At 44.5% G+C, this 14,821-nt stretch overlaps 1 protein-coding gene across 4 annotated transcripts in view; it reads right to left on the bottom strand.

Moving 5' to 3' along the window:
* The window catches only part of LOC144784321 (alpha-N-acetylgalactosaminidase-like), a 143,590-nt gene extending 130,998 nt beyond the window's left edge, over positions 1 to 12,592 (bottom strand). Inside the window, exons 1-3 of one of the 4 annotated variants that reach the window (XM_078663029.1) lie at positions 12,383 to 12,480; positions 6,884 to 8,293; positions 4,989 to 5,266 (exon numbers count right to left, since the gene is read on the bottom strand). Coding sequence is in view for 1 of the 4 variants with exons in the window: in XM_078663027.1 (XP_078519153.1) it covers positions 6,884 to 6,966 (83 nt within the window). In the remaining 3 variants the exon portion in view is untranslated. Of the gene's footprint in view, positions 1 to 4,988; positions 5,267 to 6,883; positions 8,294 to 12,382 lie in introns of all 4 variants that reach the window. The other 3 variants (XM_078663028.1, XM_078663027.1, XM_078663030.1) reach the window with 3 other exon arrangements.
* Positions 12,593 to 14,821: the final 2,229 nt, after the last annotated feature.

Genomic DNA, 14,821 nt, shown 5'->3' with positions numbered 1-14,821 from the left:
CTTAGGGGTGACTGACATTCAGTAAGAGGGGGGGGGGGGGGGGTCACCAACATGGCACACTTTAGGTGCCACACCACAGCAACAATAACACTGTGCGCACAGGCCCTGTAATGGCAGAGGCAAGTGATTGCTTTGAAAGGCTACTTTGGTGGGTGGCACAATCAGGGCTGCAAGCCCACCAGTAGCATTTAATTTACCAGCCTTGGGTATATGAGATACCATTTTACAAGGGACTGACCGGTAAATTAAATATGCCAAACAGGTGTAGACCAATCTTACCATGTTTACCACAGAGAGCACACAAAATTTACACTGGACAGCAGTGCTAAAGTGCCCAGAGTCCTAAAACCACCAACACCATGTCAGAAAAAAGGTCAGGAGGAAGGTAAAAAGTTCATGGATTACTTTGTAAAAAGGGCTAAGTCCAATAATTAACATCTACATTTAAAGATGTACATGAGGAAATTAATAGAGTTCCATTAATTTAGAGAAGGAACAGTCTCAAAATCCTAGAAAAACTTTCAAGTTTGAATAAACTCCCATTGGAGAAAGATGTACTAATTGCCAAATATGATTGAGAGCACCACCAAATAAGTAAACGTGGTGCAGGATGGTGCAAGTGAGGTAGTTGGGAGAAGAACACTAAATATATGAACCGGCCAGGACAAACAAAAATGTCAAGATGAAGAGCATACAACTTCTAAAAGTTTTAAATGATTTTGATGCAATTGCATTTAGCAAACCGCTACATTCAGTGACTGGCAACAAAAAAAATATATATTTTTTTTTAATTCAGGAAAATTTGGCATTTTTGTCAATTATGCAGCTATGACAAACTAAAGATGTTAACAATGGTGCATTAAGAACAAATGGAAGTAGTTAAAAGGATGACTTTGTGGTTATTTGTGAAGAGAATAATACCAAAATGAGCCATGTTATTGAATGTTGTAGCCCTAAATAAAATATCACAATAGTTAATGAAGAGATAGATATATGGGCTGAATTCTTTAGGCCTTATAAGCTCATATATAGGGCCGGTGCTAGGCATGGGCAGTGTGGGCAGCAGCCCAGCGCCTCACGCTCAGCTAAATCACAGAGGGCCCCCCCGCTTCACTGTGAAAGGCCACGCTTTCACAGTTAGCCTCCAGGGCCCCCTGCCCCACGCAATCAAATTACAAATGCGAGGTGTCTTGACCTTGCTGTCAGGGTGTGATGGTATTCCTGTGGGTGCAGGGGTGGGGAGAAGGGACAAACAAAGTAGCTAAGGCACAGCAGCTGGGCCAGCAATTATGGCTCAGAGTGTCAGGGGCGAGGCAACACCTCTGTTAAGTACCGGCCACTGCCTTTCTGCATTTTGTTGCTAGAAGTGTGGAGAAGTGTGGCTCAATGGTTAGAGCGGCAGACCCTGATGCAGAGGTCTAGCCCGGGACCAGGGTTCAATTCCCCGCCTCGGCGGGTCTAGGGCTCAAAATTCCACGGACCTGATAATTATCGCCTCGGTGCCTATTCCAATCATGGAGTCCCACTCTGCAACTCTGGGCAATAGCTTGCTTACTCTCCACAACGCTAAGGATACCTGGCCTCCACCTTGGGGATGCCCAGGAGTGGACACCTCACAGGGAAAGCCAGGATGGGTTCCACAGCGGTATTCGTACAAGCGCCTTGAGACCCTTGCGGGTGAGTAGTGCGCTATACAAGTATCAATTTACATTTTTTTACATTTTAGGTGACAGAAGGCCCCTTTGTTTGCAGGACCAGCCAGACACAGGTAAGGAGAGGTGGGTGAGGGGAGGAGGGGCAGCCAGATCAACTGGCACTTGTTTACTTTTGTATCACCTATTTTATTTTTTATGGGAATGTGCATTTAAAATATCACGGTAGGGCAGTGTTTTACTAAATGCGTGTTTACTGCTTGGAGGCCCAGGGGAGGGGGGGGGGGCTTTCCCCATGCCTCTAAGCACTAGAGCAAGCTGCAAGATCCAGGTGTTGGGCCCCCTTCCTTGGGCCTTGTAGCCATTATTCCCTCTTTCCTTTATTTGTCCCCACCTCCAAAAAACACAGTAGCAGGAAAAGTTGTCTTTTTCTGAAATTTTTCACCTCAAATGTGCTCCCTGGGGACAGAGAGAAATAAAAGGTTAAAATTTAAAAATAACTAAAGCAAGACAGAGTGGGTCGAAAAGGGGCAAGATTGATTTTATTCAAACCCAAAGCACAGTTTGACAGTAAAACGCTACTTTTGTTTTAATATCTTTCTCTGAACAGCACTGTTTTTCCCGGGTGGAGAAGGGCACCATTCCTGGAGGTACTAAAATACCTGCTTGATGTGTGGATTGGTAAACAAAACGTGTACCTCCGCTCTGTGTTCAGGGATGTGGTCTTTTTAAACCATACTGCTTACATTTTGTAAGGATATAAGCAATGGACATTGAAACGGGTCCCTTCTAGCCCTGTAGTCATGTCTTTAACTTTTTATGCAAAAGCACACATTGATTTCTGAATAATGAGTGCAAAAGCGTTAAGGTAACCAATTTATTCCTTCTTACATTTCACATGATTTAATGAATCTTTTATTCCCCATCAGTGTTTGCTTTTTCTAGGATGTTGCCACTTTGGGCCAGATGTACAAATTATTTTTGCATGTGCAAACGGGTTTGCGACCCGTTTGCGTATGCAAAAACACGTAATGGCCATGTACAAACCCTAATTAGTGAGTCGCAATTAATTAGTGACTCGCTAATTAGGATTTGCGACTCCTTTTAGGAAAACGGCTGCATTAAAAAAATAAACCTGCTTTATTGAAAAGCAGGCCACCATCCCTGGGAGGACCAGCCATTCCCAATGGAGTCGAAAATTGCAAGTGGCTCATTAATATTTATGACCCTCGCATTTTGCGATCCCATTGGGAATCGCTAACAGGGTCTCTGACACTGTTGTACGTTTGCGACTTGCAATTTTTCGCAATTTGCGAGTCGCAAAAGCAAATGGTCGTATATTTGGGCCTTTTTTTGTAGGCAGAATATTACTTTAGTCTAATGCATAATTTGAATTGAGTCGCATCCTGATATTTATAGCGGGGCACAATTGGGTTATAGTTGAAGGCAGTGCGAGTTTCTCTCAGTGAGGCAGTACGGTGTTCAGTGGGGAGAGGATGTGGCACTATGGCCAGAGCTGCTGACTTGGGAACTTGGGGGCCAGGTTCAACCTTCATAACCAGATCACTCTCCTGAGGTAGCACTAGACCTTATAAGCCGTGGTGTCCTAGAAGCAGCAGGTGGACCCTAGCGGTGGCAAGTGTGGGTTAACCCTGAAGACCTGTCCACCATGACCCCTAAAGCGCACCTCAAGTCGTTTGGGAAGGCCTATTAAGCAGCACACCCTAGGGCATCAGTGACTGTCACTGAGGTCACAGGACCCTTGAGCAGGGAGGCTCTAGGGTGGTGGGACCGGTGACATCGCACTGAGCGCTCACTTCAGGTGGGGCCGTCATGTTTGCAAGTATACTATGTTTTTAAAAGTGCTTGCTGCCTCCTTCCTGGCTGCCAGCAATTTTCGACAACAATAAAAATGGCATGATAAATCCAGTGATTAATGTTCCTCCTTGAGAGAGATCAGAGGTTAGTTTAGTGGAAGTTTTGACTTGTGGAAAGGTAGAGCAGAGGGTTAATGTGCCTGATGCAAAGTACATACCATGCAGATCACAAAGTGCAAATAATGTAAATAGGTCAGTGGGTTACTGCTGTTGTCAGTGAGAACCTTTTGTTACTTGCAGTTAATAAGTCAAAATCCTAACATAGAACAGTGAGCTATTAACTGTCATCTAAGAGCTGCATGCAAACTGAAAGGGATAAATTGGAGGGTTATGTTTTTTTCCCAGTCTTTGGTTATCTTTATGTTGCAAAAAGGGTTCATTTGGATAGAATTCAATTCTGGCTATTAAAGAGAACCCAACCATGGTATTACATTCTAAATTCAGAGTTTGTGTTTATCCAGACCAATCACTATTAAACTACAATGCCTACTAATTTGATTGTCATATGACTCCTATACCTTGGTGATCCTTTGTATTATGTAACCTTTCCTATACAGTGATTTACACACGTATGATAGATTGTCTCTGTATAATGTGTGTGATATAAAATTCTCTGACACCCTACACTAGTATAAGTAGCGCTGTAGATCAAATTAAATGCATCTGAGCTAGAATGTGGTTATGGAGACTTGAGTGTCGCTGTTAAAGAGTGGTAGTGAGGGAGTCCGTGGCAGAGGGAGTCATTGGGGGGCACTAACAAACATTGTCACAGAGGGCTCCACCAGCGCTAAAGCCAGCCACGTGCATTTCCACAATTCTAATACCGAATCAAAAATGTTGATTTGAAAACCTCTTGAATCTGCAACATACCTTCAAGTCAATGTATGATTTAGCAGTGGTCTCGGTTGTGCTAGGTCTTTTTTTATTTATGTACAATCTTAATTTGTTTGCAATGGTGTCATGTTATTTTCTATTATATGTGTTGTGTTTTTGCACTTAACATAATTGTGGCAAGTAAAGAGCCCATACACAAAAAAAGATTGTCCAACGACTCTTAGCTTGGGCGTGTGGGATACTGGTGAGAAGATTTATGTTAAAAGAAATTACTTAGTATTAATGTCATCCTAGGGTGGCACCATAATGACACAGAATTATATGGGAGACTTTTGAAATTTGTGATTATATCCATGTTGTGAAAGGTTTTGTCTTGTATAATTTTATATTTTGAATGATCCCACTCATTACTTCAACAGGATCTCTCCCTTTTATGAGATAGAACTGGAATGTATACCATGCTCTCATCTGGAAACGATCAGTTAACATGGAGTAAAAAAACATCCATCTTTCTAAGACATGGAACTAGCTTTTCCATCCAATATGACAAATGCAATCCATTTCATACAGTTTTAAAATATATGGACTTATTTCATTTGCATATTTAACTTTTTGTCATTGTTACCGATATCCACGTTAGGTCTCTTCAGTGATGCCAAATAAGATCAATAGTTCTGCGATGTCACTTTCTGTGATGTCACTTCTTGTGATGATACATGCATATTAGAGGGGCCTCACATCTTCCCTTTCGCCCGGGCCCCAAAAGTTCTAGGACCGGCCCTGCTGATATAGACTTAAATGTTTCACAGCTGTGAAGCTAGATGCTGTTGATGCGTCTCCAATGGGTTACTGTGGAGAAGAGTCGCTTTGCTGGGAAGTTTCATTACATGCATTAAGCAAAGTCTGAAAAGCAAAAGGAAAAATAAATTTGGTGCGAAAAGGAAAAACATAACTGAGGTGGAAAGAACAAGAGGCATTTGAAATTGTGTTTGAACCTAATCATCCTGGTCAAGTCCTTTTGACCCAAAAAAATATTTTAGTAAGTGGAGGTAAAGTTTCCAGATGTGCTAAAGAGGAAGTTGGGATGTTTGAGAGGGTTTATGCTTAGAGTGGGTGTAACATCTTGCGTCCATAAGGTGAGAAGTAGAGGTGCAAAAGGAGAAGAGTTAAACTGACTGTGTAAAGAAGGCTGCAAAGACCCAATTGAAGCATCTGACTGAATGGCCCTGTGGTTTTATCAAGTAACATAGATGACAAAATAATGATGTGCATACATTTACGAGACCTCAAGAGCTGTATTTGGGTAAGCAAGCACCCTGGAGGTACATTAACACAAGCAGCATTTTAATTCAACTTGTCAGTGGCATCGTAGATTTGTGCACACTGCAACACGCAACAATAGCTAAGAGACAACGATCTATTATAACACAGTAGAAGTGTACAAAAACGCACAAAGGAACAAAAGAATACTAAAAGTACAATTGTTAGTATGGAGATTCAGGTAGCATATTTCTAACTACAAAGCAACAAAGAAGGAGAGTATAGAATACAGAGGAGTGTAGTGTGTGTGGTGGTAGGCAAAGGATAGAGACCAGAGTCTTAAAGCATGCAGCTCACGTTTGCAAACCATGCATGACAATGTATCAAGTGGAGATCATATTATCCACGATGTTTTAAACTACTGGATTTTATTTTTTATGCCAGCATACAATCCCCTTTTTCAATAGTCCTGTCCATTGTGAAGAAATATTTGAGCCAGTTACAACACACTCAAGATATTTGTTACCTTTTCAGGGACATATGGCGCAACTGTATGAATTTTGGGGGAAACTATGTATTGGAATATAGACTCTGGGAGTCTGCCTGTCTCTCAGGGCAATAGACACCTTTGGATCTGTGAGACTTAGAATGTTCCGTTACCTGAATTACCCAACCTGAAATTAAGGGAACACAAGCCTGGTAAGAGATCACATTTACCAAAGAAAACAGGTTAACTTACAGGCGTCTTCAGAGGATTCGGTTGGTGCAGAAAAAGTCAAGCGGTTCACTGATGAAAACATTTTGCAGGAACCGTAAATATTGTTTACAGAATTGATACCAATTACAAGCCATAAATAGACACATGGAACATGGGAAAGAGTGGCAAATGAGTTTGCATATAACAAAGTGCCCTCCTGTGTCTCCCATCAAAACTAGAGATACTAACTGCTACCAACTACAGTAGAGAATGTAGCACACACCCTTCCGCAGCAAAACTGTGCAGATCGATCCAGCTTGACTGCAAAAAACAACTGCATGAAAAGACTGTGTAGCAGACTGATCTGGACTGAACGATACGTTATTGACCGACGTTTCATAACTAACACTCAAGTGCAAAGCAACCCAAACAGAAAAGTAATTCACATTTACCCGGAGTACAACATATGAAATATATTGCTTGCTCGGCCTGTGTGGTGTGTTCCTGAGAGCCCACTGTAATCTATTGTGACGCACTGCCATGCAAAGTATGGGCAGACTCACCGCGAAGACGGAAGGTCCGGACTGCTTGCCGATGACTGGCTGTTGTGTGATTTTACAGCCCCAGCTGGTGGTTTTGGTTTCATTTTTGCTTTTTTTCCAGCTGCTCACAGGGTGCGTGGCTCTTCCTGTATCTGTGATCATGAAAAACAAGCCCCCTCGTTGCCGGGGTAACCCTCAGAGCTGGTGCCTATCCCGGAGCGGCTTGGTGGTGATGTTGATGGTCCCGGTGAATTTAATTGAAGTGCTCTTGCGTCTCCCGGGCCAGCGGCAGTTGTGTAATCCGCATGTAAAGTGCAAGTCAAACAGGGGCATCAAAGGAAGCAGAGGAGATGGTGGGGGACAGCTGGGCATAGCGACGCGACCAGAGCCCCTTACAATAAAGACTTACCCCAGAGAACACGTGGGAGAGGGCTCAGCAAGGTGAAAAGGTACGGCTGAGAGACACGCTCTGTGTTGGGGGAGGGGGAGGAGCGTTAAAGCGCGCGCTCAAGAACAGCGATGCGAAGAAAACACCCAGCAGGGAAATAATAGAGCATGGCAGCACACGTGTAAAGAAACGCGCAGCAATGAAATCATAGCCGAGGAAGCAGCAAACGAAACGCCCGGCAGTGGATGCAGAGCAAGCCCAGCAAACTTGCAAAGAAACACCCAGCAGTGAAATCATAGCATAGAAAGCTGCAGCAAACGTGCAAAGAAACATCCGGCAGGGAAATCATAGCAGAGCAAGCGCAGCAAACATGTAAAGAAACGTCTGGCAGTGAAATCCTATCAGATGAAGCAGTAACGTGTAAAGAAACGCCCGGAAGTGAAATGATAGTAGAACAAGCGCAGCAAACGTGTAAAGAAACAGCCGACAATGTTGAGCAGCATAAACAACGCACCGTGAATTCAAGTCACAGCATCGAATTCACATAGGAAGTGCTTACGGAGCGGGGTGGGGAGACATAAAACAAGCATTGGCGGCCGCAAAAAAAAAAAAAAAAAAAAAAAAAAAAAAAAAATCGGCTGTGAAATGAAGAAAAAAACAAGCTCTTGGCATTGCTGTGGGGGGGTGGGGCGGCAGCGAGTGGGAGGGAACAGGGTGTCATTAAGAAGTGAGCTCAAGCGCGCGCTGGGGAAGCGTCGCGCTTGAGTAACTCACATGCATTGGGGACAATCCTCGGTGGTTTCAAGAGCGGTTTTGCCCACTATAATCTCGCAGAACAACGCATGTGCGTTGGTTCAGCGAGACCTAAAAAATATATAATCCGTAAAAAAGTGCATTTTGAAAAAGAAGCGGTCCAGCAGCAAACTGTAGCTGCCCAGCCCTTCAAAACAGTTATAAAAAAAGGCAAACAAAGTGACAAGAAGGTTGGGAAAGTTTGAGATAGAGAAGGAGGAGGGAAATAAAGAAGCATAGCAATGGATGACCTGTGGTATAGGAGAAAAGAACACAGAGTGTGAGAAGTGCAGATGTTCGAGGGGAATATAGCACATGAAACAGAGAGCAATAAAACACATGTAGTCCCTTGGACTGCTGAACAAAGTTGTTCCCTGAATGCAAGCGATGAAAGTACACAAGTCATCTAATCAAAACAAATAAAGAACAAATGCTTTAGAGTCGGCGCTCTTAAAAAGTGAGGAAGGACAAGGAATGAGAAGCGGAAAATGAGTGACAAGAAATAAATCCAATCCAAAGCAAGGGGCAGGCCCAAAGGACAACGCATGCATATCGCTTAACAGATTAGTGACAAAAGGCATTCAACAGCAACAGCTATAATTGTCTGTAGGCAAGGTTTAAAAAAACACCTAAAAAACATTTGCACACCTCTTGGTCTGTGTTTGCTTTGCTTAGTACACCATAGGCTTAAATGCCCTGTAACATGTATTCTGGTTTAATATCAGTGTGCTGCTATGGTCCCTCACTGGAAGGACAGAAAGAAAACACAGCCAAGAGTTTTCACTTAGAAAGAAAGTCTGAAACTCCTGCTGAGTGGTGATGGTCTGCCGTGTGTGACAAGGGGAATGATCACAAGGTAAGTTCAAACATGGAAGGAAGTCAGTCCAGTGACATCTTAAGGTGTGTGGGCCCCCAGGCAATGTTTATTTTGGGGGAAAACACTTTAAAATGTATCCCCCTTTTGGCTCATTCACAACCTCATGAAGGCAAACAATATTGAAATATGTTAAACCTTCAGAAAAGGGTACACAAAAACAACAGATTGGCCAAGGTGCCTGGAGTCTGCCAACCAAATAGAACCAAAAGAAAGCTTGAACAAGCGTTGATCAAGTCAATTCTTTTTGAGTCTGGGTCTAGATTTTTATAAATTCAGTGGCAAACAAGCTTGTTACTCCCATTGTAGGAAAAGCAGGGTATAGGTGACTTGCTAAAATGTTTAGTGGACTATTAAATAAAATTAAAATAATTGAAACGAAAAAGGGCAGAAATTTCACGCACCCAACTGTTGCACTGCTAAATGAGGATAATCCCTCTAGGTAAACCACTTTCTCCAAAGTTCACCATTTTTATCACTGTATACCAAATGTATTTATCAATCATTTGTCAATGTTCTGTTCATGTTCTATCACCACGGATACAAAATGGTTGCGTCTGAATACTTTATTCACCAGTTTCAAATGCCACCTGCTGCCCATTCAGGCTTAAAACAGTAGCACGTGAGGTCAACCATGTTTCAAAGAAGGCTCTTAGTGTCATACCCAATACATTTTGAGCCTCTTAGTCAGCGGGTCACTGCAGCATGACTGCTCATATGGTTTTCATCAACAATTTTCACAACAACACTGGATTTAATCATGAACTTTTAACACGTTATTGGTGGTTATTAGATTGATATTAGTTTCACAGATAACCTGTTGTCTTGATGGTTTAGGTTTGACGGGGGTGTAACGTGTTTTGTTTAATCTGATTGGGTGGTGGCAGTGAAAGAGCATTCTGGGATTTAGAGTTTGTATTACTTTGTTTTTTGTATACAAGCACGGATATAGGAGGAATAGGTGATTGGCTTAGTTTGAATTAGCGTATTAGAAGGGAGTAAGAGGTACACGTAGGCAGAACACACCTGACATAATGGCTTGAGTAGTATTGAGGGTTAACCGATTGGTACAAACCGAATGACGTTTGCGGGATGGTCGGGTTGACGGCAGAGGCTCTGCAGAGGTAACTTGTTTAAGCTCAGGTTATTAAGGACACAAGGGAATTAGGTTGTTATGGAAGGTGGGATTTCATTAATGGCGGCAGAGGGGTAATCATGATGGGAGTAGTTGAGATGTGGAAAACGTGTAATATTTTATTTGGCATAAGCAGCAGTCAATTTGGATGTGGTGTCCATTTCCTTTCCTTCGTAATTCTCCCGTCCTCTGTTGCTCGTCTTTTCCTGCCTGTGCAATCTATTTTAGTTGACTTCCTGACTCAGCTAAAAACAATGTACGTGCTGAAAGTTTGTAGCTGCCAGTACATCTGTTGTCTGTCAATCATTTACTGCTGCCATAAGCACTCCTACTCCCCCCTCCCACTTTGCTGACCAAGTGGTTATTGATCTGTCCTAGTTTGCTGAAAACTATTTCAAAAAAGTGTCCTTCCTATTTCTGTTCACATGCTTACTGAGCAGAATACCTTTTTAAAAGACCTGTGTTCTGTGACTTCAGTGTACTACCTCCTCCAGCACTTGAGAGTGCTGTGTGGACGTGGTCCCACTCATGAGTGATTAATAAACTTGTTATTTATTCCTACTCCAGTGCTGATCTCTATTTTGTTGGTCTTTGAATCCGTGGACAAAAGGGTGACCCTGCACCAGTGTACCCCTAAGAAGGTACATTTCAACAGTGATGAGTTTTGTATTTTTCTATCATGTCTCTAGTTATTTTACACATTTGTTTTGTATAAGATGGGTTTCTTGTTACGAGAGCCTGAGTTTGGAGAGGTTGAGGATATAGAGGGAATTGATGTCTACATCGACATGGCCCCGCTCGCCCACGTCGCCAGACTACATAACCTCAACCTCATCTCCTATGCCACACAACTGATCCTCTCTATCACCAAGGACCCCCTCACCGGCAAAACCATCCTCCACGATTGAATGACAGCCATCGTTGAATGGATGAAGAACAGCCGTCTGAAGCTGAACTCAGACAAGACAGAGGTCCTCATCCTCGGCTCCACCCCCTCAGCCTGGAACGACTCCTGGTGGCCAACTGCCCTGGGAACCGCACCGACACCCACCGACCATGCACGCAACCTGGGGTTCATCCTCGACTCAACACTCTCCATGACCAAGCAAGTCAATGCCATCTCGTCCTCCTGTTTCAACACCCTCCGCATGCTCCGAAAGATCTACAGATAGATCCCCACCGACACAAGAAAAACGGTCACCCAGGCCCTCGTCAGCACCAGGCTGCCCTACGGAAACGCCCTCTACGTGGGAGTCCCGGCCAAGCTGCTGAAAGAAGTCAACTTAGAGAACAAATTAGAAGAGGTATAGGAAAACAGGTCAGGTAAAGAAAGGGTAGAAAATAGAAATGTAGAGAGTGGGTAAAGGGTAGAAAGGGAAATGTGGTGTAGAATGAGGGAGACCGATAGAGAGATCTATAAAGATAGCGGTTAAGAGAGCTAGTTAAGGTGGAGAGGGCGAGTTGAAAAGGAGAAGGAGGTCCAGAGAGATGTGTTTCAGAGAGACAGAAAACAACAGAGAGGAGTTAATGATAGAGAAAAAGGGGGACTATATTTAGAGAGGTCAAGTAAAGTAAAGGGGGCAGATGTGGAAGGAGAGAGCGGGGAGGTGGAGTGGTGAGGTAGTGAAGTAATGGCGAGGTGAATTGAGAGTTTCCGTAGTGGGAGAGAAAGAACAGGGAGGTATAGAGGAGGTAGTGAAGGGGGGCATGAAGAGAGAGAAAAGGTTCTGTTAAGCATGCTCGGCTTTCAAATTAGAAAAATAAGCTTTTTTTACGGGCAACATTATTATAGCAAGACTTTCAACAATGCTATCACATTACCAGGCAGCTCCGGGCAATTGTCCTCTTAGCTCATACCTTTAAACCTTACTGAGTCAGCCAGAAGACTTTAATTGGATATCACGCCCTTACAAAGTATGCTTTTGGTAAACAAACAAGCCATCTTTTGTTGAAACCTTCCAGTCTCACACCGATACGCTTTTGCATCTTCGGATGCCTGTGTAATTGTTACTGTTTATTGCACGTGGAAAACCTCTTTTTTGCACATCTTCTTAATATGCCACAAGTATTACTGTTACTCGCACACACACTTGTCTTTCAACAAATCAAGCATATTTTGCAAGCACAGAAGTATATCTGAGGGAAGCGAAGATGAAATGAGCTTTTCTCTGGAAAGCGGGGGGTTTACAACTACAAATGGAAAGTACAGCAGTCTGTAGGACCTAAAAACGATGCAAACTTCGAGGAAATATTGTTTTCATTCACCCGAGATAACACTCAGTAAAATGTCCGGATCGCTCAGTTCTACCACGGTGCCGTTTTATTACTCACCGCCGGCGTTGGAGCTGCTTGTACGCCGGTGCGGTGGCTGTGTTCCAGGCACCCTCTGTTCCTTCTGAAATCGATTCGCTGGCTGTGAACGCGGCTTGTGATTGAAACTGACCTGCCGCTGGCTTCCTGGTCACATGCCTCCGGGTCACGTGCTCGTGTTTCCGCCTTCGAATCCGCTTCCTGCTCGGAGAGGGAGACCTCGGAGGTTTCTTTCTCGGTCTACTTCCTTATTTAAACTACTTTCTCGCTTTTCCACTATTCCAAGTATTTATATGGCGGATTAAGAAATGCTATTAAATGACTGGCTGTAATTGTGGGGCAGCACCTTTTGTTCATGTAGTGTGCAGGTCTCCAAATGTTCCGGTTGCAGCACGCGACATCCGCAAACCCCTGGGTTTGGATCGAAAACTCGTGCCGCCACGTTCATATCATAAATACTGCTTACCCTGCTGTAAGCGGCATCGCGGAAGAGTGGGGATCGCACGCTACTCCCTAAGTCCCATGACACAAAACCCCTGTTTGCTGTTATTGTCAATCAATCGACATTTATGTAGCGAGGCAAAACACCCGTGGGGGTATCGAGGAGCGCTGGAGATGCTTGCTGCTGCTGGTGGTTTTCATTCGACCATCCCAGGTCTCGTGCTTTATCCTGAACTGCAGGAACAACGGGGAGGGGGGGGCTGAGGCGCAGGCAGGGCTTTAAGTGGTCCGGGGCTGGCTGGTGCTCAGCACCGGCAGTTCTAAAACCGCAGGTGCGGAAACTGGACCCTATCGGGCTCTCAATTTTCGCCCTCACCCTTGTGATGTTCGTGTTTTACCCCTTGAAAGAAGCAACTGAGAATGTTGTATGGGCTAGAGATACTTTTATTTACTATTACAAGCAATTACTGGAAGAGCGCCGGGCGTCTGAGCTGCGTAGTGCTCCGTGTCGCTCTGTCCCGTTCTCTGGCGCGAACCGGCGCTCGCGCATGCGCATATCATCGCGTTCTAGTTCGTACGTGCTACGTCATCCGCACGCTACGAACTAGAACGCTAAACACTACATATCTCCCCTTTTTTATACAATAATGAAATGCGAAGAAAGTCCGATAGTCCTCTCATTCAAAGTCTCTGAGATGGGCAGGTCTGATGACTACCCTTCCAGCACGCGTGCGTCTTACCGGTGTGGAGGATTCAGGGGCACCAGGCGAGGGACTCGCTACCTCTCTCCGTGGACCCGTTTCATTTCTCTTGGGCGTCATCTCCTTTCCTGCTGTTGCCTCCTCCACACTCGGCCTTTCTGGGTCTTCTCTTTCCACGTGCACTCCTTCCTCTCCTAGATCTTCACCCTCTACTGTCCTTCCTGCTGCATCACTCCTCTGTCTCCGATCTTGCATTTCACTCTCTTTTTCCGCTGGCCACTGTACAATTTTATTGATCTTCGCCATGCGATCATGGGACCACACTCTGCCGTCACTGAGCAGCGCTGCTCTATCATATACTTCTTCTACTTGCAGGGGTGGGCAGTACTTGCTTTCTCCTTTCTTTCTAAGTACCGCCTGCTTTACTCTCACCCACTCCCCTCTTTCCAGCGCTGTTTCAGTTAAGTTTTGTTTTCTATTGTAATGTTCGGTATACACTTTCTGGGCCTTCTCCAGATTGTGCTGGACCACGGCTGGGGACCACTTACTGGTGATGGTTTTTTCTCTCCATACTACATTGTCTTTTGTAAACGGGTGTCTGCCTCTTAAGATTTGGAAGGGGCTGTACCCCGTCGCCGAGGGAGTGATCCTGTACGCCCACAGCATTCTCTGGATTTCTGCTTCCCAGTCCTTGCCTTGCATAATGGCAGCTTTTATAGAACCCATGAGGACTCGGTTAAATCTCTCCACCTGTCCGTTGCTTGCAGGGTGATACACCCTCTCCATGTAACGTTGCCACTTATCCGATGTGAATTGCGGGCCGTTGTCGGTCAAAATGGTTCGAGGGATTCCTTCTCTCAAGAACACAGAGGTGAGGAACTTGATCACTACATCAGAGTCCATTTCCTCTTGCACCCTCACTTACGGCCACTTGGAGTATTTGTCTACCAACACACATAAGTATTTTGCCGTACCTTGGTTGTCCAATACTGGCCCTAGGATGTCAACTGCGACTTCTTCCCAGGGTTTGCAGGGCAGCTCGAATCTTCCCAGCGCTGGTCTCAACGGTTTGAGTACTTTGTCTGCACATTGGCACTGGATGCAGTCTCTCACGTGCCTCTCCACCTGGACGTCCATTCCCGGCCACCAGTACATTTGTTTCACTCTCGATTTGGTCTTCACAATACCGAGATGACCTTCGTGCAGTTGGCCCAGGAGGGTGGAGATTAATTTCTCTGGGGACACTACTTTGTCACCGCGATACAAGAAGGTGCCTGAATCGCTCATCGATAACTCCTCTCGCACTTCATAAAATTTC

This window comes from Lissotriton helveticus, chromosome 10, assembly GCF_964261635.1.
Source record: "Lissotriton helveticus chromosome 10, aLisHel1.1, whole genome shotgun sequence".
Lineage (NCBI taxonomy): Eukaryota > Metazoa > Chordata > Amphibia > Caudata > Salamandridae > Lissotriton > Lissotriton helveticus.
The sequence above is the reverse complement of the archived record's forward strand: the minus strand, read 5'-3'. Positions and strand labels throughout refer to the sequence as shown.